A 22,530-nucleotide genomic window follows, 5' to 3' on the forward strand; every position below is an offset into this window, starting at 1 on the left:
GCCAATGAGCAGCAGATTACCGCCATGGAATCAGTAGCCAATCAGCAGCAAGTTGCCTGTGCGCAAACAGTAGCCAATCAGCAGCAAGTTGCCTGTATGCACTCAGTAGCCAATCAACAGCAAGTTGCCTGTACGCAATCAGTAGCCAATCAGCAGCAAGTTGCCTGTACGCAATCAGTAGCCAATCAGCAGCAAGTTGCCTGTACGCAAACAGTAGTCAATCAGCAGCAAACAGCTACAAAGTAGGCAGAATGTGGAGAGTCCAGGAGCAATGAGAGTCATTGTCATGGGGGAGGGGAGGGGGCAGGTGTTGCAGGATGGAGGACGTGGGAAGAGAGGGTGTGGGGGGAGGTGAAAGTAGGATGCAGGGGAGGGGATGTGAGCAGAGCAGGATGTGGAGGTGGGGTGACGTGTAGGGGGGTTGGGGGAATGCAGCGTAGGGACGATGATGAGCTGTCCGAATCAGAAGCAGTGTTGGGGCAGAGGAAGAGCTGCCAAATCCAGGCAAGGTAGAGGCAATGATACTATCAGTACTTACAGAGGTATTGAAGGAAAAATTCAAACAGCATGATGTTTTGTACTAACTCTGTAACCTCCTGTTATAGCTGACTGTACCTTTTGGCAGCAGACCTTGGTTGGGATGTCCCTGGTCCTCTGAAGTGGTGGTCTCACTAATAATTGAAACCAAACCCAGGTCCCTATGACTTCCCCCTTCTTCCTGGAGAGATTTGCTCTCAACACCTCCGCCAACATTCTGCCTGACATTTGTACAGAACAATGTCACAAATCCGGCTGTCCAAAAAACTGGAGTTGTCTGAAAACCAGACATGTTTAGAATGTGCCATGCATCAATTTCAGATCTTGCCTGATTTCGGTTAAGTTAATTAAATAAAAAAATTAAATTAAACAAATAGTCGTTTGGTGGTACAGAACTTGAGTATTGCTGAAAAAAGAGACATGCTGTCAAAGCTTTTCATTTTGCACTCATCAGGACAGCTCACAAGAAATTATCAACAGTAATGGGGGAACAACAATTTATACTGCATGAGAAGAGAGTGCTGAGTGGTTGGCAAGTAGACTCTGATTTGTAGAAGTGTTGCCATAGGTAATACAGCAGAAAACTTGACTTGACTGAAATCTTTTAAGATCCTGAGGGGTCTTGACAGGATGTATATGGAGAGGATGTTTCCTCTTGTGGGAGAATCTAGAACTAGGGGCCACAGTTTAAAAATAAGGGGTCACCCATTTAAGACAGAAATGAGGAGAAATGTTTTCTCTCAGAAGGTCGTGAGTCTTTGGAACTCTCTTTCTCAAAAGGCGGTGGAAGCAGAGTCTTTGAATATTTTCAAGGCAGAGCTTGATAGATTCTTGATAAGCAAAGAGGTGTAAGGTTATCAGGGGTAGATGGGAATGCGGAGTTAAGGTTACAATCAGATCAGTCATGATCTTATTGAATAGCAGAAAAGACTTGAGGGGCCGAGTGGCCTATTCTTGCTCCTAATTCGTATCTTCGTATGAAACAGTTAACTGCCAAGCTTTTGTTCAAAATTGCCGCCTGATTTGAATTTTGAACAAAAGCTTGGCAGTTAACTGTTTCCTGCTGCATTCCCCATGGCAATGCCTCTACCAATCAGAGTCCACTTGCCAACCAATCAGCACTTTCTTCTCATGCAGTATAAATTGTTGTTCCCTTAATTGTTGGTAATCTCTTGCGAGTTGTTCTGATGAGTGCAAGACAAAAAGTTTTGATAGCATGTCTCTTTTCCAAGCAATTAAAAAAAAGTAACTTACCTGGACGATTAGGCTAGACATTCCATTGGCATGGTGTTGACGCCTGATTAGATATCCCCTTCACTGCCTGCGCGCTAGTCTATTTCTGCCTCTGAGTGACTCTCAACTCCACCAACCCAGTTTGGCCTGAACCCCACAAAATCAGGCAAGATGCGAAATTGTCGGCCCCGACTTTGGCGATTTTGAGACACTACGCCTGTAGTACACCATCCTGGAGCTACAAGCATTGACCCAGTTTGTTTGCTCCTCTTCAATATCTTTGTGCCTTGATGCTGTCCGAATCGTTGTAACTTCTCTCCTTCGCTGCACTGCAGGTTTGGCTGTCATACACTCCCAGAACAACGACTTCCTGGACATTGGCAACAACCCCAAAGTTGGGACCAAGCGTTACATGGCCCCGGAGGTACTGGATGAGACAATCCGCACCAACAGCTTTGAGTCATACAAGTCGACCGACATCTGGGCATTCGGTCTTGTGCTGTGGGAGATTGCAAGGAGAACATCTATAAGTGGTAAGTGTCATAGAAGTTGCAGGAGTGCTGCAGAAACAATTATTAAGATCCTGTGGCTAAACAACAGGGGGAGGCCATTCTGCCTCTCGAGCCTGTTCTGCCATTCAATTAGATTGTGGCTGATCTGTAACCTAGTTCCTTCCACCCACCTTGTCTCTGCTTTAATACCTTTGCCCAACACAAATCTATCAATCTTATTTTCAATTGACCCCCCCACCCCCACCCCAGCATTCTGGGGGAGTGTGTTCCAGGTTTCCCCTAGCCTTTGTGTGAAGAAGTGCTTCCTGGAATCACCCCTACAGCCTAGCTCTAATTTCTGCCCCCTTAGGAACAGAGGACTTAGGAGCAGGAGTAGGCCATTCAGCCCTTCAAGCCTGCTCCACTGTTCAATAAGATTAGGGTTAATCTGGTTGTGGCCTCAGCTCCACTTTGTTGTCTGCCCTCCACCCACCCCCCCCCCCCCCCCCCAACACCCTAATAATCCTGATCTCCCTTATCTATCAAAAATCTGTCTAGAAACCTATTTATATCTTGTTCTGGACTCTTCCACCAGAGGAAGTAGTTTCTCTCTATTGACCCAATCAACCTCTTTAATCATATTAAACACCTCAGTTAAATCACTCAAATGAATCCAAGCCCAGTCTATGCAGCCTTTTCTCATAACTAAACCCTCTTAGCCCCGTTTTTATTCTGATGAATCTGTATTGTGCCCCCTCCAAGGCCAATATATTCGTCGGAAGGTGTGGCCCCTAAAACTGATGGTAAATTTTTCCAAGGGTGCTGAACTTTGCTGAAGGCTGGAATCTGTTGTAAACCCAGTCCTGCGGGCATGTGCCCAGGGGGCAAAGCCACCTCTCATTTCGTGCCAAGGACCCTGGCGATTGTGGGACCGGGTCATGATGTGGTCCTGGCAACCTTTCACTAGAGACTCAAAGAATGTTTGAAATGAATTACTGGCTGGATTTTAGCTTCTAATTGCCTCAATACTGAGAGGTCCATATAAGAGGGTAGCATGGGTAATTGTGTGAGCCCTCCTGTCCAAGGGAGATTAATATTGTCCAACGTTTTGATTCTTTTAGCGTTGGCAATTGGCTTTTGCATCATGACAATCTGCACGTTCATCACTTTGCCTGTGGAAAGAAGGCATCAACTGGACAGGGGCCAGACTTTCCATTGGTTGGTAGAGTTCCTTCAAGTGCAGGGGTGTCATAGGTGGCACCCATGTGGAAACAGGGCTCTTCATATCAAGCCCACGATCTACAAGGGCAAAAATGTTCAGATGGCATCTGCCCAAAGAGATATCATCCTACACATCAACGCCTATCATCCATGAAGCACCCAATGCGTGACAATCTGCAGTGCCTGCAATATTGGAAAGAGCAGAAATGCTAAAAAGTGGCTATCAGAAGATTAGAGTAACCTCTTTAGCATTCAGAAGGGCAGTTCTGCCCACATTTCCAGTTGATTACATTCTAAACAGTGACACACTTTCTCCTCACCATCATCACTTCTGCACTAATAATGAGCAGCAGTCCTTTCCCCAGAGTTATTCTTCACTTGCCTTTCCCCTCCCAGCCAGTGGTACTGTAAAGAAATCCAACTTGAGCCTACTTCCATCAGGCTATGCAATCGAGAAGAGGGGCTCCTTAGGCAGCACCTTCCAAACCCATGACCTCTAACATCTAGAAGGACAAGGGTAGCAGACACATGGGAACACCACCACCTGGAAGTTCCCCTCCAAGTCACTCACCATCCTGACTTGGAAATATATCACCATTCCTTCACTGTCTCTGGGTCAAAATCCTGGAACTCCCTCCCTAACAGCACTGTGGGTGTACCTACACCACGTGGACTGCAGCGGCTCAAGAAGACAGCTCACCACCACCTTCTCAAGGGGCAATTAGGGATGGGCAAGAAATGCTGGCGTAGCCAGCAATGCCCACATCCCATGAGTGAACAAAAAAAAGCCCTGTTTAACTGATATAAGTACGCTTGTACCATCGGCTAACTCTTCCTCCTGTTGTAACATTGTGGCTATGCAACTTTATTTTTTAAGGGCTTGTTATGCTTGGCTAAGGACTGGTAATGGCTGATTTTTTCCTCTTACCAGCCCCTTCCTGGCAATGCGCCTCCTGTAGCCAAGAAGACAAAACTGCTTTTCTATTGCCAGGCTGTCTGGTGGCACTTTGTGCTTATTGATTTTCTCTCTCCCACTGGACAGACAGCAGTGCTCACTTAGCCTCTGTGACATGCAACTTGCCAGCACAGGACAATTGCAACTGTGCCTCCAAAAGTATGTTACTGAACCTGTAATCCAGAGGCCTAGAATAATATTCCAGTGGAAACATTAGTTCAAATTGCACCATGACAATTTGAGAAGTGGATTTCAGTTTTTGTTTTAAATCTTGAAATAAAAAATGCAAAACTATTAGATTATCATAAAAACCCAACTGATTCTCTTAAAACGAAGGAAATCTGCCATCCTTATCCGGTCTGGCCTACATGTGACTCCAGTCAAACACCAAAATGGTTGACTCTTAAAAATCCTCTGACCTTTAGTTGTCTTAAGCTGCCAGTGGCATACCAACTACCAATCCTAAACTCTAAACACTGAACCTAACCCTGAAATCACTAAGTGGGGTGTTTAACGTAGATGACAGGGGTGGAGTCCGCTGACTGGAGAGCCAGCGACAGCCTATTTTCAGGAGGGCCCCTCCCCCCCACCGCATTAATTTCCAATCAGGCAGTGACAGGCCATCCCTAGGATCAAGGACCTCGAGGGAGGAAATCCCGCCCACTGAGGGCTGCCAACCTCTGTGCAAGGCCCAGCAGCGCTATGTGGGAGGCGGTGGCTGCTGCTGGTAATGCACCCACCTGAGGCCCAGGGTCATCGATGCACCCAGGCCACAGGTGTGAGGGGGGAGTGCTGGTCATGGGGTAGGGACCCCCACCCCAGGGGAGCCTGCAAGCGACCCCGACAGGATTTGCTTTTCAGGCTCCCCACATGGCAAGTTCCCCGCTGCTGAATGAATACCAGGAGAGGCAGCGAGATGAGGCCCTGAAGTGAGCATTATTTGCGCAGTTCAGGGCCTCAATTGGCAGTGGGCCAGGAAAGCTGTCCACGAGCCTTCCCACCCCGGACTAAATCAGGGCAGTGTTGGGAAGGCAGTGGGATCCCTACCTGGCACCCTCTTGCCCAATTAAATGCCCCCATGCCACCAAAGGTTCCATAGGGGAGGGCATTAAATTCCAACCTTGGCGTCATTGGCAGGGATGACCGTAGTGTCAATAGTCATGTGATGCAAAAAAGGGCATCTCCATTAAAAAGGGATTCGGGGACAGAGTGTTTAATGCCCCCTTCATATTACAGTGCCGCCATGGATGGCAAAATAGCTTTCAGCACCAGTGCTACAGTATGATCTTTTTTATTCATTTTTGGGATGTGCATGTCGCTGGCTGGGCCAGCATCTATTGCCCATCCCTAATTGCCCCTTGGGAAGGTGGTGGTGAGCTGCCTTCTTGAACCGCTGCAGTCCATGTGGTGTAGGTACACCCACAGTGCTGTTAGGGAGGGAGTTCCAGGATTTTGACCCAGCGACAGTGAAGAAACAGTGACAAAGTTCCAATATAAAGACAGAAAATGCCAGAAAAACTCAACGGGTTTGGCAGCGTCTGTGGAGAGAGAAACAGAGTTAATGGACGGAACCTTGGTGGGGTATCTGTGGGCTCTCCTGCCAGCTGGAGAGCTGGCAAGAGGTTTAAGGAATAAGAAATTTCACTGGCAACATTAGGCCTCTGCTCTGCCTGGCCGCTGTTAGCTCAACTAGTCCATACCACCCAGAAGCCCAAGTTTCATAGTCTTTATACAGAGCTCTTGATATTGGAAAAGATCCAAAGATGAGAACTGAAAATCACAGAAGCAGCAACATGCACCAGGCTGGGGTTTTTTCCCTCTGGAAAACAGAATCTTGAGGGGTGAACTGACTGACAGCTTTATAATTACAAAGGCGTTCAACAGGGTAGACATAAAGAAGATGTTTCCATTTGTGGGGGTTGGCAGAGTCCAGGACTTGGTGCCTTCAATGTAAGATAGTTAAATCTAATAAATCCAATAGGGAATTCAGGAGAAACTTTATCCCAGAGAGCGGTGGGGCTGTGGAACTCACTACCACAGGGAGTACTTGAGGTGAATAGTATAGACGTATTTAAGAGGAAGCTGGATAAACACACAAGGCAGCACAGAATAGAAAGGTATGTTGATGGGTGAGATGAAGTAGGGTGGGAGAAGGCTTGTGTGGAGTATAAGAAGGGAGTGAGGCAAAAGACAGGAAATTACAGGCCGATTAGCCTGACGTTGGTCGTTGGTAAGATTTTAGAGTCCATTATTAAGGATGAGATTTCAGAATACTTGGAAGTGCATGGTAAAATAGGGCAAAGTCAGCATGGTTTCATCAAGGGGAGGTCATGCCTGACAAATCTGTTAGAATTCTTGAGGAGGTAATGAGTAGGTTAGACAAAGGAGAGCCAATGGATGTTATCTACTTGGACTTCCAGAAGGCCTTTGACAAGGTGCAGCACAGGAGGCTGCTCAGTAAGATAAGAGCCCATGGTTTTAGAGGCAAGGTACTAGCATGGATAGAAGATTGGCTGTCTGGCAGGAGGCAGAGAGTGGGGATAAGGGGGTCCTTCTCAGGATGGCAGCCGGTGACTAGTGGAGTTCCGTAGGGGTCAGTGTTGGGACCACAACTTTTCACTTTATACATTAATGATCCCGATGAAGGAACTGAGGGCATCCTGGCTAAGTTTGCAGATGATACAAAGATAGGTGGAGGGACAGGTAGTATTGAGGAGGTAGGGAGGCTGCAGAAGGATTTGGACAGATTAAGAGAATGGGCAAAGAGGTGGCAGATGGAATACAACGTGGGGAAGTGTGAGGTCATGCACTTTGGTAGGAAGAATAGAGGCATGGACTATTTTCTAAATGGGGAGAGAATTCAGAAATCTGGAGTGCAAAGGGACTTGGGAGTCCTAGTCCAGGATTCTCTTAAGGTTAACTTGCAGGTTGAGTCGGTAGTTAGGAAGGCAAATGTAATGTTGGAATTTATTTCGAGACTTCTAGAATATAAAAGCAGGGATGTGCTGCTGAGGCTTTATAAGGCTCTGGTCAGACCACATTTAGAATATTATGAACAATTTTGGGCCCCGTATCTCAGGAAGGATGTTCTGGCCCTGGAGAGGGTCCAGAGGAGGTTCACGAGAATGATCCCAGGAATGAAAGGCTTAACATATGAGGAACGTTTGAGGACTCTGGGTCTATACTCGATGGAGTTTAGAAGGATGAGGGGGGATCTGATTGAAATGTGCAGAATACTGAAAGGCCTGGATAGAGTGGACGTGGGGAAGATGTTTCCATTAGTAGGAGAGACCAGGACCCGAGGGCACAGCCTCAGTGTAAAGGGAAGACCTTTTAGAACAGAGATGAGGAGAAACTTCTTTAGCCAGACAGTGGTGAATCTATGGAATTCATTGCCACAGAAGGCTGTGAAGTCCAGGTCATTGAGTGTATTTAAGACCGAGATAGATAGGTTCTTAATTGGTAAGGGGATCAAAGGTTACAGGGAGAAGGCGGGAGAATGGGGTTGAGAAACTTATCAGCCATGATTGAATGGCAGAGCAGACTCGATGGGCCGAATGGCCTAATTTCTGCTCCTATGTCTTATTGTCTTATAAACATTGACATGGACCAGTTGGTTCCAATGGCCTGTTTCTGTGCTGTAAATTCGATGTACAGCAAAGTCCCAGTGTTCTTGGGGGTCATGTTCCCGCGAAATCTCACAAAAGGGCAAAATCGTGAGGGGGGAACGCATTTTTGAATGGGACTCAATTAGATAGATTCCAGTCATGCGAGGGCAGCATGGACTTGCCAGCAAAACTATGGTGCAGTACCTGGATAGGACAGACGGTGGTGGGGGGATCTCTGAGCAATGCATCGGTGAAGATTTCAAATTGAAGAAAGCCCTTGTGGTAGCGCTGGACCCAGCAACTTGGACATTCCTGGGTTAGTCCCTTTGTTTGGGCTGCACTCCAGCTGAAACCATTTCAGTCTCTGCTCTGTCATGGCTACCGTCTCCCCGGGAGAAGAGAGAGAGAGAACAAAGAAACCGCGGATAAGCGAACGTTGCTCATGCGGTGAGCACAAAGCGCGGGTAAGCGAAAAAATAAACAAGGAAGCCGCAGACGGCTGGACTTCACTGTATTATGATGGAATTTTATGTATATTTTCTACAACTGCTACAATTATGACCACAGGAAACTTTATCATTTCACGCCATTGGAATAAATGGGCTTCTGTCATCAGCTCGCTCCATTTAGCCAGAGTTATTCAGCCTTCTGTTTATTTCATGCAAAATTATCACTGATTGAAAACAGTTTAATCTTCATGTCAGCAGCCAGTTTGGGACAAAGGGAGAATAATGAGCTTTGTGAAAGTAATCCTCTTGATTAGAAATGCAGCAACAAGCCAGGCAGAAGAGGCTGCCGGGCTGCCCTAATCTTATCAGGCGGTACTTATGGGGGATATATAGAAAAGTGTGGGGAGAGGTCATGGCAGGAACTCACTTGTCTGCCAATGATTCTGAAACCCTTGGAAAAGATTTGACTCATTAGCAGTCATTCGAACAAACAGGTCGGGTCAAAGTTATCTGTGTTTATTAGGGTTTGTGGTTCTGGAATGACTTAGTTATTGCGAGTTTTTTTTTTCAGAAAACCAGTCACTCTATGTGGCTTGGCAAGATGCTACAAATTGTGTTCAATCCCTTTTAGGGAGCGCTTTGCATAAAATAAAACATTATTGGGGGTTGGGGTGGATCACGTCCTCTGATCGCAATGAGTGAGTGACACCCAGAAGACATTTTCCACGTCACATTGTTTCCAAAATCAAACTTACACGGGGGTCATTTTAACTTAATCCATCCAGCAGGAAGCTAATGGGGAGGAAACCCCAATCAGCTCCCCTCAGATGAGTGAGGTTACAATTAGCCCCCACCCCACACCCCCCACCGCCCCATTAGTTACAGGGCTCCAAATGCCAAAGGGATTCCTATATGGACAGGAGCATTCCATTTGATGCTCTACTTAGGTACATCTTAACACAGGAAAGATCAGAAATGATTTTTCATGGGGCCTAAACCATTTTGAAACAGTCAACTGCTAAAGAACACAGATATTAACCTAAACGGTGAGGAAGAGCGATATTAGTCGAGAAAATGCAACATTAAAAAAAAAGTCACCTCATCCCTTGCCCTCCCACCAGCTCTTTTACCAATTACATTAAATCTGTGTCCTCCAGTTACCAACCCTTCTGCCAGTGGAAGCGACTTCTCACAATCTACTCTATCAAAACCCCTCATGATTTTGAACGCCTCCATTAAATCTTCGCTTAACAGGCTCTGGTCAAAGGAGAACAATCCCAGTTTTTCCAGTCTCTCCACATAAGAAAGGGAGATGGTGGTGTAGTGATAATGTCACTAGACTAGCAATCCAGAGGCCCAGGCTTAATGCTTGGAGTTCAAATCCTGTCACAGTGACTGGTGGAATTTAAATTCAATTAATGAGTCTGGTATATAAAGTAAGTCTCAGTGATCAATAACCACCATGAAACCATCAATTGTTGTAAAAACCCATCTGATTCACTAAAGGGAAAGGAAATCTGCCATCCTTACTTGGTCTGGCCTACATATAACTCCTGACCCACAGCAATGTGGCTGACTCTTAACTGTCCTCTGTTCAAGGGTAATTAGGGATGGGCAAAAAATGCTGGCCTAGCCAGTAATGCCCCACATCCTGTGAATGAATAAAGGGGAAAAAAAACTGAAGTCTCTCACCCCAGTGCCACTTTGTCAAATCTCCACTCCACCCTGTCCAAGGCCTTGACACCCTTCCTGAAGTGTGGGGCCCAGAATTGGACACAATTCTCCAGCTGGGGCTGAACAAGTGTTATATAAAGATAACTTCCTTGCCTTTGTACTCTGTGCCTCTATTTATAAAGCCCTGTAACCTTTCCAACAGCGTTTTTTAAAATGCATTTTACTCAGTGCATTAATTTGGGATGCTCCGGAAGGCTGAATTTTTGCGCAAGACTTTTATTTGGCAACCATTTTTCGACAATATTTCCGTTAGCAGCAGTGGCTAAACTTTTGCAAACTAAGTGACAAAGGTAGTATTTCCTTTGGGGGTTCCTATTATGCCAGGGTTCAGATAAAGATGATGATTTTATGAGGGACAATGACAGTTGTGTCTGTCGCTACTTCAGGAGCCACACTTACACACTGTAATACTCCTACCTGGGCATGCAGCTGGGGTTTTTCTCTCTGGAAAAGAGAAGACTGAGGGGTGACATGATAGAGATTTCTAAGATTATGAAGGGTTTAAAAGGGTAGGCATAGAAAAAGGTGTTTTCACCTGTAGGGGTGTCTAAAACTCAGGGTCAACAACATAAGATAGTCACTAATAAGGGGAATTCAGGAGAAACTTCTTTACCCAGAGAATGGTGAGAATGGGTAACTCGCTCCCCAGGGAGTGGCTGAGGTGAATAACATAGATACATGTAAAGGGGAAGTTAGATAAACACATGAGGGAGAAAGGAATAAAAGGTTATGTTGATGGGGTGAGATGAAGAAGGGGCAGGAGGAGGCTCATGTGGAGCAAAAACACTAGCATGGACCAGTTGGGCTGAATGGCCTGCTTCTGTGCTGTAAATACTACAAAGTCCCTGGGTTATGCAAAAGAGGAAGCAAATATCAACCAGAATTCCTGCTTCTCACTATTCAGTGCCTGCAGACCAGGCTGTGCATGTGATGCTTAGTTCTGTCCAGGGATTAAAGATGAATATCTTGAACACTGCTGAGAGCAAGCAGGAGAAAATTCATCATGGCATTAAAAAGAGTATTTTTTGCGTTCATGGGTCATAAAAATATCACAGATGGCCTGTTTCTGTACATTTTATGTAATGTCAGAGGAGACCTGCTTTTTTTTTTCGCCACCTGCATTTCACAAGCTGAGAGCGTCTCTGAGTTTGACATCTGCTGACAGCACTCGGTATCTCTGCTACAGGACTGTTGTCAGGCACAGCAGGGACCATCTGCCAGATCAGTCAATCCAGAGTCAGAGATGCATCAAGGAAGTGGCAGATGCAAGGTTTTAAAGAGGCTGCACCTTCACTGTGTTCCCGTGTGGAAAAAAAAGCACCAACTTGAGGGGGGAAGAGCGCCAGGTGTGCAGAGCATATTAGAGGGCACTTAATGTTTTAAGTGGTGTCTGATCACAGAAACATAGCTATGTAAAGTTGATTGTTTTACATCCTAGAAGCAGCCTGGATGCCCCAGGCTGAGATATACACAGCTGCTAGGAGACCAGGGCTACCCCCTGCGGTCCTGAATTAGGAGCTCCTGAGGAAACACAAGGATTAGGAGTAGGAGTAGGCCATTCGGCCCATCGAGCCTGCTCTGCCATTGGATAAAATCATGGCTGATCTGATTGTGGTTGCAGTTCCACTTTCCTGCCTGCCCCCCATGAACCTTGACTCCCTTGTCGATTGAGAATCTGTCAAACTCAGTCTTGAATATATACAATGACCCAGCTCTCCACTGCTCTCTGGGGAAGAGGATTCCACAGACTAACAACCATCTGAGAGAAAAAAACTCCTCATCATCTCTCCGTCGTCAATGGGAGACTCCTTATTCTGAAACTGTGTCCCCTAGTTCCAGACTTCCCCACAAGCAGAAACATCCTCTCAGCCTTGAATATATTCAATGACTCTCTGTGGAAGAGAGTGCCAAAGACTAACAACCCTCTGAGAGAAAAAAAAATCCACCTCATCTCTGATTTAAATGAGAGACCCCTTATTTTTAAACTGTGTCCCCTAGTTCTAGTCTCACCCACAAGGGGAAACATCCTTTCAGCATCCACCCTGTCAAGACCCCTCAGGATCTTATATGTTTCAATCAGATCACATCATAAGGAACCCTCGGCAACAGCAGAGGGAGCTGCCATATCTGTCCCTTCTGATGTCGCGTCCCAGGCTCCTCCAGCAGGATGATGGGCAGTTAATGCATGAGAATGGGGCAAAACTGAGGCCTGTCATCAATCTTCAGCTGAGCGTAGCCCCCAGCCTGTCAAAGCCGATCCTGATACACGATTCTAAGACGGAACCTGGAGGTCTCAGTAACCTCTGTCACGGCATCCACGAGAGAGTTGGGAAGTCTCAGTCCAAGAGAACCACCCTGCAAGTGGTTGTGAGGCAGTCCCAGGTGCACTAGGCTGCATATGCAAATTCTTTGTGCATTGCTGTGGAGTGCCTGGGGATGCTGCATATTCTCCAACAACATACGTGGGATGTTCAGCACAGCCTCAACAAAAAAAAGGACTCACATTTCTATAGCGTCTTTCTCAATATCACTACATCCCAAAGCACTTTACAGCCAATGAAGTACTTTTTTCAGTGTAGTCCCACAAACAGCAATGTGATAATGACAAGATCATCTGTTTTTTATGATGCTGGTTGAGGAATAAATATTGTCCAGGACACAAGGGAAGGTTCTGCTGCTCTTCTTCAAATAGTGTCACAGAATGTTTTACATCCACCTGAGCAGGAAGGCAGGTTTAACACCTCATCTGGAAGACAGCACCTCTGACAGTGCAGCACTCCCCCAGTGCTACACTGGGAGCATCAGCCTAGATTTTTCCTCTCAGGTCTCAAGAGTGCAACTTGAACCTGCAAACCTTCTGGGCACAGAGTCAAGAGTGTTGCTGACTGACCCACAGCTGATACACCAATGTCTTGAAGATATCATGCTCAGGTCCCTGCTGAAGGCAGGTTCAGTGGAGTATCAGTCCCTCACCTGTGAGATGGTGGGACCTCCGGCTAAAGCCATGAGCAGCTGTTTCCTGATCTTCAGCTACTACTTCCACTGTCACCTTGTCACTTTTGACTGACGCTTCACTTAGAACTCATCCCTCAAACTTACAAAACACTCTGGGCTCCTCGGTGCTTGGAGTGTGTAACACAACCTATTGCAAAGTGCTCGAATGGTGGAACTCTCACTAGGTCCTGGTGCTTTATCCTCACCCTGTAGGAATAGAAAAGGACGAGGTGAGACCACGGTTTCAGGATGGGATGCCTTCTTAAAGCAGCAAGATGCAAATATATTGTGGGCAATGTTGCTGCTGACAATGCATGCCACTGTAGCACTAAGCGACAGAAAAAGAGCGAGCATTTCTGTACTGCCTTTCACAACACCAGGACATCCCAAAGCACCTTACAGCTTGATGTGTAGTCACTGTTGTAATGTAGGAAATGTGACAGTTAATTTGCACACAGCAAGATCCCACAGTTAGTTAGGCATCCGTCCCTCTTGGCCGATGATGGACTGCGCCCAGGGTGTATGTCACTTCTGTAATAAACTTTTCCGTTTGTGGCTGTAGAGGCTGATTCTTGAATGGCAGTCCCCTCTGTAGCTGGCACAGGCGAATAGCGTTGGCCTGAGGTTGACTGATGTTTTTTTCCTTCCACCGTCTAGTAATTTCTTTTGTCCCCTGTCTTTTCCATGCCCTTCCTGACCACTCGACTCCAGGCACCCTGGTCAGCAGTGAGGACTTCCCATGCATCGACTCCAATCCCGGTCAGCTTGAATTCTTATTTACAGACATCCTTGTATCGCAGACGTGGGTGACCTGTTGGTCTCGTGTTCATAGCAAGCTCACCATGGAGCATGTCTTTGGGGATGCGACCATCATCCATTTGACTCACATGACCCAGCCAACAGAGTGACCGCTGACTTCAGAGGGCAAACATGCAGGGGATCCCTGCACGCTGGTGTACGTCCATATTCGGCACTCTGTCTTGCCAGGCGATACCCAATATTTGTCTGATGCACTGGAGTTAAAACAGCAATGTGTAAAAGAATATTGGCCAAGGTACTGGGAGCTCTGCCCTGCTTTTCTTTGAATAGCACCATGGGATCATTTACACCGCTTGAATGGGCCAACATCTCATCCAAAACACATTGTCGCCAACAAGGCATCACTACCTCGGCACTGCACTGAACTGTCACTAGTAATTGTGCTTTTCCCGCCGTGTTTACTACTACCTTTTTGGGTATTTTCCCTTCTTCATAACCTAGATTCTTTGGATATTGTATCTTAGATCACTCTCATGGATGAGTCCTAACTCCCAACCCCTTTGAGAATATCGTCACTGGCCCTGCTAGCCCAATATCACCAACAGAATAATCTTCAAGCGTTACTTGCTAACCAATCAGCACCCTTTTCTCCTGTAGTATAAATTGTTGTGATCCTTTGAAATTTGGCATTCTTGTGTTTGTCCTGAAGAGTGCAAGACAAAAAGCTTCAGCAACATGTCTCTCTTTTCAGCAAGATTCAAATATAACTTGTGTAGAAATTCTTCAGCCCAGCTCCTAATTTCTAAGCTATTCTTTTCTAAATATCCATTTTATGGGAGGGTTTTAAAGGAAGATGGAAAGGTAGTGAGGTGGAGAGGTTTAGGGAGGGCATTCCAGAGCTCAGGGGATATAAAGTGTCTCTTTTCTTCTTATGTTACTTCTGACTGCAGGAGCTGTGCTATTCATAACTATATCTCGTGGCAGCTTCACTCTGACTCAGGGAGTGGTAGTGTAGTGCTCATATTGCTAGACAATAATCCAGTGGGCTTGGAGTACTAATCTAGAGGCATAAATTCAAATCCCACCATCATAACTGTTAATTAAATAAATTTTGAATTAAAAAGCTAGTATCAATAATGGTGACCAGGAACTGAATTAGCTGTTAATTGGCTGGGGGTAGGACTTTTGCCCTTCTGGAGCAGGAAGTCCCACCAGTTAAGCACATAATCCAGGCTCACCCCACAACCCCAGTGTAGTGCTACACTGTCTGAGGTGCTATTGTTTGGTTGAAATGTTAAACGGAGGCCCTCCCTCAGGAGGATGTGAAAGATTCTGTGGCACTATTTTGAAGAAAAGGGGAGTTCTCTCTGGTGCCCTGGCCAATATCCATCCCTCCAACAACATCATTAAAAACAAATTGCCTAGTTGTTATCTCACTGCTGTTTCTGGGAGCTTGCTGTGTGCAAATTGGGCCCCCTATTTCCATCACCAGTTTTAAGGAGCTTTATGCTTGGCCTGGGCTAAGCTTGACACAACTGTTGTAAGTCTCGCTGGCTGTCCGCAAAACTATCAAACCAACACAGGCCATCCAGTTAAGTGCATTTTCAAATGTGGTTGACAGTCACTCAAATCCGGGGAGTTGCTGTAACTGCCTTTGGGGATATTTAGGGAGCTGCAGCTGCGCAAGAAGCTGAGGTTTTTTTTTATTCATTCATGGGATGTGGGCTTCACTGGCAAGGCCAGCATTTATTGCCCAATCCCTGGTTTTCCTTAACTGAGTAGTTTGCCAAGCATTTCAGAGTCAACCACATTGCTGTGGGTCTGGAGTCACAGGTAGGCCAGACTCCATCAGAACAGCAGATTTCCTCCTCCTGAAGGACATTAGTCAACCAGGTGGGCTTTTACAACAATCTGGTAGTTTTATGGGGCTGGATTTAAGGTGGGAGGGTGGGGGAGTTCTCACTAAGTCCAGTGAGCAGCCTGCTTACCCACCTGCTCCTGTCCCCACTGCAATTTTACCAGCAGCAGAGGTGGCTGATGGGCCAACTATGGGACAGAATTTAATTTATTTTAAAATTTATTTCGATCTATTGTTGCATCTCCGCCTTTTAGCCCATTTCGATCCCTTCCCCCCACCCCACCCCCACTAGGGCCATCTGTCACTAGCTTGCTTCCCTTAATGTCCCCATTAGTACATCCTTTAGATAATATCACCACTGTCAACACCCCTTTGTCCTTTTGTCTAGGACATCTTTAGCAGTCTCTTCTTGGCCTCCACCTATCACTGGCCCCCTGTCGAGCTCTCCTGTCCCACCCCCTTCTACCAGCTTATATTTCATCTCATTTCTATATGTCTTAGTTCTGATGAAGGGTCATACAGACTCGAAACATCAACTGTATCCCTCTCCGCAGATGCTGTCAGACCGGCTGAGTTTTTCCAGGTATTTTTGTTTTTGTGCTTGATTGACATCTCTGGCTCTCTGATCTCTGCTGTCAATTGCACAATGTTTATTTACACAAGGTTAAGAGGTTGCAGTCTCAGCCATTGAAACTTTAAAGGGTCTGGATGATTGACACTTTTATTGGGCTGTAATGAAAGGACTTTAACATGGTGGAAAGTAATGAATGACTCACTGTCTTTTAAAGCTTTATTTTACACATCCTATTGTCATTATAGAGTTCATTGGTTCTATATCGTCTATATCTATATCGCCTGTCATAGGTCAATGGGCATGGAAGTGGCATGGGGGCATGAGAGGCCATGGGAGTGGGTGAGGGCCATAGCTTGGCACAGGATCCATGATGGGCCATGGGGGGGTGGTTGGAGGGCCATAGCCTGGCATAGGGGCATGAGGTGGCATGGAGCAGGCATGGGGAGTGTTTGGGAGGGGTGAGGGATGGAGGGCCTTTCTGTTGTTACTTTAGACAAAGGCCCACAGCAGTGAAGCGGGCATTTTAAACAGCCCACCCTGGCACCTAGCAGCCCCTGTGGCTGCCTCCAAACCCTTTCCTCGGTCAGTTGGCCTGACTGCAGCCTGCACCTGCCTCCCCCTCCAGCCCCTCCACCCCACTGCCCCACCCTCCCCCACATCCCTGAAAACAAAGATCCCTCTTTGCAGGCACTTGCTCCCAAGGTGGGCGAGTAGGCCTGGGAATTCTCCCAACTCCTGCTACGCTCCTTGGCGACGAAAATCCAGACCCAGGTCTTCAATGGACCTGTGGCTCTGTGTGGCTCAATTCCACAAGGAACAGTGCATTTGCCAAGTAAACCATTGGGGGGCGCTCTGCGCTTAGCTTTCAGAAGAGGCCACTGGAAAATGTCGCACAAGTGAGTTTGTTGCCAAAAATACTGCAGGAATATCTTTAACTGCCTTTGGCGACTTGCCATCTTTGTGTTGATTTGCTTTCAGCTGCCTAGGCCCTTAGCTCTGGAATGTCGTCCCTATACCTCTACGCGTCTCTCTCTCTCCTCCTTCAAGACACTCCTTAAAACCACCTCTTTGCCCAAGCCTTTGACCACCTGATCTGATATCTCCTTTATGTGGCTCAGTGTCAAACTTCGTTTGATAACTTTCCTGTGAAGTGCCTTACTACATTAAAGGCATTCTATAAATGCATGTTGCTGTTATTCAGCGATTCAGTTCAAATGGTAAGCAGTGACAAAATTGTTGAGGGAGCCGGCTTGCATGAGTTACCAAGGGTGATAGTGCAAGGGAGCAAAGGTCAAAGGTAGATCAAGGTGCTTTGGTAGGTGTGTCACGCCAGCTCTACATCCAATGGGAAAGCCTGAAATCCAATAGCTTTGTTGGGTTAGGCAAGGTTCCACCAGTCACTCGCTCAAGTGACAGCAAGATATTCAACCATGGGGGCATCGCTGCTTATCTGCACCCAGTTCTCAGCCAAACACTTAAGGCAGAAACTTGGCTGGTTGTCCTTCTCTCCAGCCCAGAAGCATAGTGGGCACTTCTCGCACCACTGTTGCTGTTCCCTCTGAAGGAAATACTTGCTGTGTTCAATAGTTTAATTTTTCTGCATTTGATTATGAGACTCTGGTAATTGATCGATGCTCACTGTGCTTGATTGGTTAAGCCTGGGTGTGGACTCAGAGCAAAGTATACAGACACCACAGAAGCTACTAGAAGTCAGGTCTGGGGTAAGCATGAATGCAGACGTTTTGCGATTGCAGAGGTATTTTAAAACTCTTGTAAATAAACCTCTTGCCCACTAAGAAATTAGTGTCATCTCTGCATTTCCCTGAGATTTTTTTAATTATTCATTCATGGGATGTGGGCGTCGCTAGCTAGGCCATCCCTAATTGCCCTTGTTCAGAGGGCATTTAAGAGTCAACCACACTGCTGTGGGTCTGGAGTCACATGTAGGCCAGACCAGGTAAGGACAGGATTTCCTTCCCTAAAGGACATTAGTGAACCAGATGGGTTTTTATGACAATCGGCTAAAAGTCATTAGACATTTAATTCCAGATTTTTATTAAGTTTCACCATCTGCTGTGGTGGGATTTGAACCCACATCCCCAGAGCATTACCCTGAGTTTCTAGAATACTAGTTCAGTGACAATACCACTATGCCACCACCTCCCTGATATGTAAAGTATGCAATGACTAGGACTCCAGGAGAACTCCCTGATCTATAGATAGTGCCAAGGGATTTTTAATAATCAATTTGAACCATGCAGACAGAGCCTCAGCTTAAAATACCAGCTGAATGATGGCACCTCTGCCAATGCAGCACACTCTCAATGCTGCCCTGCAAATCAACCTGGATTATGTGGGTTCAAGACCTGGGGTGGCATTCAAGGATGCTACCAACTGAGATAAGCTAATGCATCGAAGGCCAACAGGTCACTCAATACAGAGGATGAGGTGCATCAGTAAGAGTTGTGTTTCACAGAGAGGGTGGGATATGAAGGGAACATAATTGCAGGGCCTGGGGTACATCAGCAAGGATTTCACCTGCGGCTCAGTGGGTAGCACACTCACCTCTGAGTCAGAAGGTTGTGGTTCAAGTTCCTACTCCAGGAGCAAGAGCTCATAATCCAGGCTGACACTCCAATGCGGTACTGAGGGTGTGCTGCACTGTCAGATGACACCATGTCTGCCCTCTCAGGTGGACATAAAGGATCCCAAGGCACTATCTTGAAGAAGAGCAGGGGAGTTCTCCCCGGTGTCTTGCCCAATATTCATCCTTCAATCAACATCACAAAAACAGACCATTCAGTCACTACCTCAAGGCTGTTTGTGGGAGCTTGCTGTGCACATAGTGACTACTGCATTTCCTACTTTACAACAGTGACTACACTTCAAAAGTACTTCATTGGCTGTAAAGTGCTTTGGGAAGACCCGAGGTCATGAAAAGTGCTAAAGGAATCAAGACTTTTTCTAAGTGTTCTTGTGAGGGTTACTGCATTTAATGAGGCAGCGTGCGACTGAACTCATGGCTGGCAGGTTTGCTAAGTATTACTGATGCAATCGTTCACAGGATGAGAGCAGTGACAAGTTTTCAGGAATTAATTAAAGCTACTCTCATTGTTCCTTGTATTGAATTCAGGAATCACAGAAGAGTACAAACCTCCATTTTACGATGTGGTTCCCACTGACCCCAGCTTTGAGGACATGAGGAAAGTTGTCTGCACTGATCATCAGAGACCCAACATTCCCAACAGATGGCTCTCCGATCCGGTATGCACCTGTTTATTCCTGTGTTCCCTGTTTTTAAAAGGGCCTTGTCATCTTGGTGAAGTCCAGCTTGCAAACAGAAGTCCGCAACGACACAATTGGCGATGCACTGACAGCAGCAATTGCATTTAGATAGCGCCCTTAATGCGGTCCCAAGGCTCTTCACAGGAGACAGAGTTTGACACATAAGGAGATGTTATTACAGGTGACCAAAAGCTTGGCCAAAGGTTTTAGGGGAGGAAAAGAGGCGGAGAGGTTTAGGGAGGGAATTCTGGAGCTTAGGGCCCAGGCAGCCAATGGTGGAGCAATTAAAATCAAGGATTCTCAAGAGGCCAGAAGTAGAGGAACGCAGAGATCTCAGAGGGTTGTGGGGGCTGGAGAGAGTGAGGGGGTGAGGTCATGGAGGGATTTGAGCATATGGGGAATTTTAAAAATCAAACCTTTGCTGGGCTGGAGCCAATATAGGTCAGAAAGCATAGGGCTAAAGGTTGAGAGGAACTCAGGGTGAGTTATAATCCAGGCAACAGAGTTTTGGATGAGCTCAAGTTTACAGAGGGACAGCTTGAGGGGCTGAATGGCCTACTCCTGCCCCTATTTCTTATGACAATGGGGGGTCGGCCTGGAGAGTGTCGGAATGCAGTCATCAAGTCCGGATGTAATAAAGACACAAATGAGGGTTTTGGCAGTAGATGTGCTGGGAAGGGGTGGAGACAGGTGATGTTATGATGTTGTTGGAAATAAGCCCGCCTTGCTGATGGAAAGGACATGGGATTGGAAACTCAGCTGAGGGTCAAATAGAACAGCGAGGTTGTGAACAGTCTGCCTCACAGTCTTTTTGTCACTGAATTGTCTATTTCCATTGAAACTCTATTCACAAATTAAAATTAAGAGATGCTTACATTTCTACAGCACCTTTCATGGCTTTAGGACGTTCCAAAACACTTTACAACCAATAAAGTACTTTTGAAGTGTAGTCACTGTTGTAATGCAGGAAACGTGGCAGCCAATTTGCGCACAGCAAGCTCCCACAAACAGCATTATCATAACGACCAGATCATCTGTTTTTTTGTGACGTTGGTTGAGGGATAAATATTGTCCAGAACACCTGGAAAAACTCCCCTGCTCTTCTTGGAACAGAGTCATGTGATCTTTTATACCCACCTGAGAGGGCAGTGGGAGCCTTTACTTAACATCTCACCCAAAAGGCAGCACCTCTGACAGTGCAGCCCTCCCTCGGTACTACACTGGAGTGTCAGCCTGGATTTTGTACTCAACTCTCTGGAGTGGGACTGGAACCCGCAACCTGCTGATTCAGAAGTGAGAGTGTGTTTTGCACTGAGTCATGCCTGACACCAAATTAAATGATAATGCCAGACAGAAATGTAAGCATTTATCACCTCCATGTCAACACTGGCTTTCCTGGCCGATGACAACTCTGAATGGGATTCATCAGAATTTGCTCTCTCTGACCTTCCTAACCACAAAGTGTGCCACCACCTTCTGTCATAACCACAGCACACGTCTTTCGACGCATCCAGGTTTGCTTCCCTCTCCCAATTCCATCTCCCCCTTTCCTGGAGGCATTGATTCCTGATTGGAGAAGAATCCTGTGGCTGCTGGCTGCCCTCCTTATCATCCCGCGCTCAACAGGCTGTTCATCATGCCCGAGCCATGTCACATGGAAGACTGGCTATTCGGCCTCAGTGGGCACTGCCATTTCTTGAAAATCTCTACGTGTGGGCACTTTGCAGCAAGCGTCAGTGGTGAGGAGTTGGGAGGGCGAGTCCCAGATGATCCCAGGAGGACAGTGACCAATTGTAGTGCCCCTACAGCTGTCCCGGTTGCAAGCAGCCCTAGCCTGGGAATTGAACCCGAGGCTGTACTGAACACTGTATGTCGCAAAATCACAAGTGCACGTTCTGAATGCAGCAAAGTGATTCTTCCCTGGGTCTGAATGACTCGTTTCCGCAAAGGGAAGTGCAATTTACCAAGCGAGCCACTGGATAAGCCCCACTCCATTTTCAAGAGGTATACCAAATCTCAATGGAACAACAATTTATACTGCATGAGAAGAGAGTGATGAATGGTAAGCAAGTGGACTCTGATTGATAGAGGTGTTGCCATGGGGAGAATGCATCAGGGAACAGTTAACTGCCAAGTTTTTGTTTAAATTCAAAGTTTTAATTTTGTTTACGTTTTAAATGCGATGCGTCTACCAGTCAGAGTCTACTTCCTACCAGTTAGGAGATAAAAAGTGAGCTGTGCTTATGTAAGCAAATTGTGGGGAGACAGTTGAGTTGTGGTAAAGTCACTGCAATCCAGAGGTCCTGGCTAATACTCTGGGGACATGGGTTCAAATCCCACCACGGCAGCTGGGGGAATTTAAATTCAATTAATAAATCTGGAATTGAAAGCTAGTCTCAGTAACGGTGACCATGACAACCATCATTTTTTGTCATTAAAAACCCATCTGGGTCACTAATGCCCTTTAGGGAAGGAAATCTGCCATCCTTACCTGGTCTGGCCTACATGTGACTCCAGACCCACAGCAATGTGGTTGACTCTTAACTACCCTCTGAAATGGCCTAGCAAGCCACTCAGCTCAAGGGCAATGACAGATGGGCAACAAATGCTGGTCTTTCCAACAGCACCCACATCCCATGAATGTATTTATAAAAAGCACAGAGGAGCCTGTTATGGTCATCAAAGAGTTATGCAGCCTAAACCCACTTTGTAGTCCTATGAGTTACAGCACTCCAAGTATTTTTTGAAACGTGATGAGGGTTTCTGCCTTTACCAGTCTTTCAGGCAGTGAGTTCCAGATCCCCGCCACCTCTGGGTGAAAAGATTACTCCT

The 22,530-nt window shown here is 46.4% G+C and overlaps 1 protein-coding gene across 6 annotated transcripts in view; it reads left to right on the forward strand.

Moving 5' to 3' along the window:
• LOC121273303 (activin receptor type-1-like) overlaps window positions 1-22,530 on the forward strand; it is a 184,148-nt gene that overhangs the window by 159,783 nt on the left and 1,835 nt on the right. For all 6 annotated transcript variants that reach the window (XM_041180401.1, XM_041180406.1, XM_041180404.1 and 3 more), the window contains 2 exons: window positions 2,106-2,303; window positions 19,547-19,677. In XM_041180401.1, coding sequence (XP_041036335.1) covers window positions 2,106-2,303; window positions 19,547-19,677 — 329 coding nt within the window. The remainder of the gene's footprint in view (window positions 1-2,105; window positions 2,304-19,546; window positions 19,678-22,530) is intronic.

The sequence above is a fragment of the Carcharodon carcharias genome, chromosome X (assembly GCF_017639515.1).
Source record: "Carcharodon carcharias isolate sCarCar2 chromosome X, sCarCar2.pri, whole genome shotgun sequence".
Classification (NCBI taxonomy): domain Eukaryota; kingdom Metazoa; phylum Chordata; class Chondrichthyes; order Lamniformes; family Lamnidae; genus Carcharodon; species Carcharodon carcharias.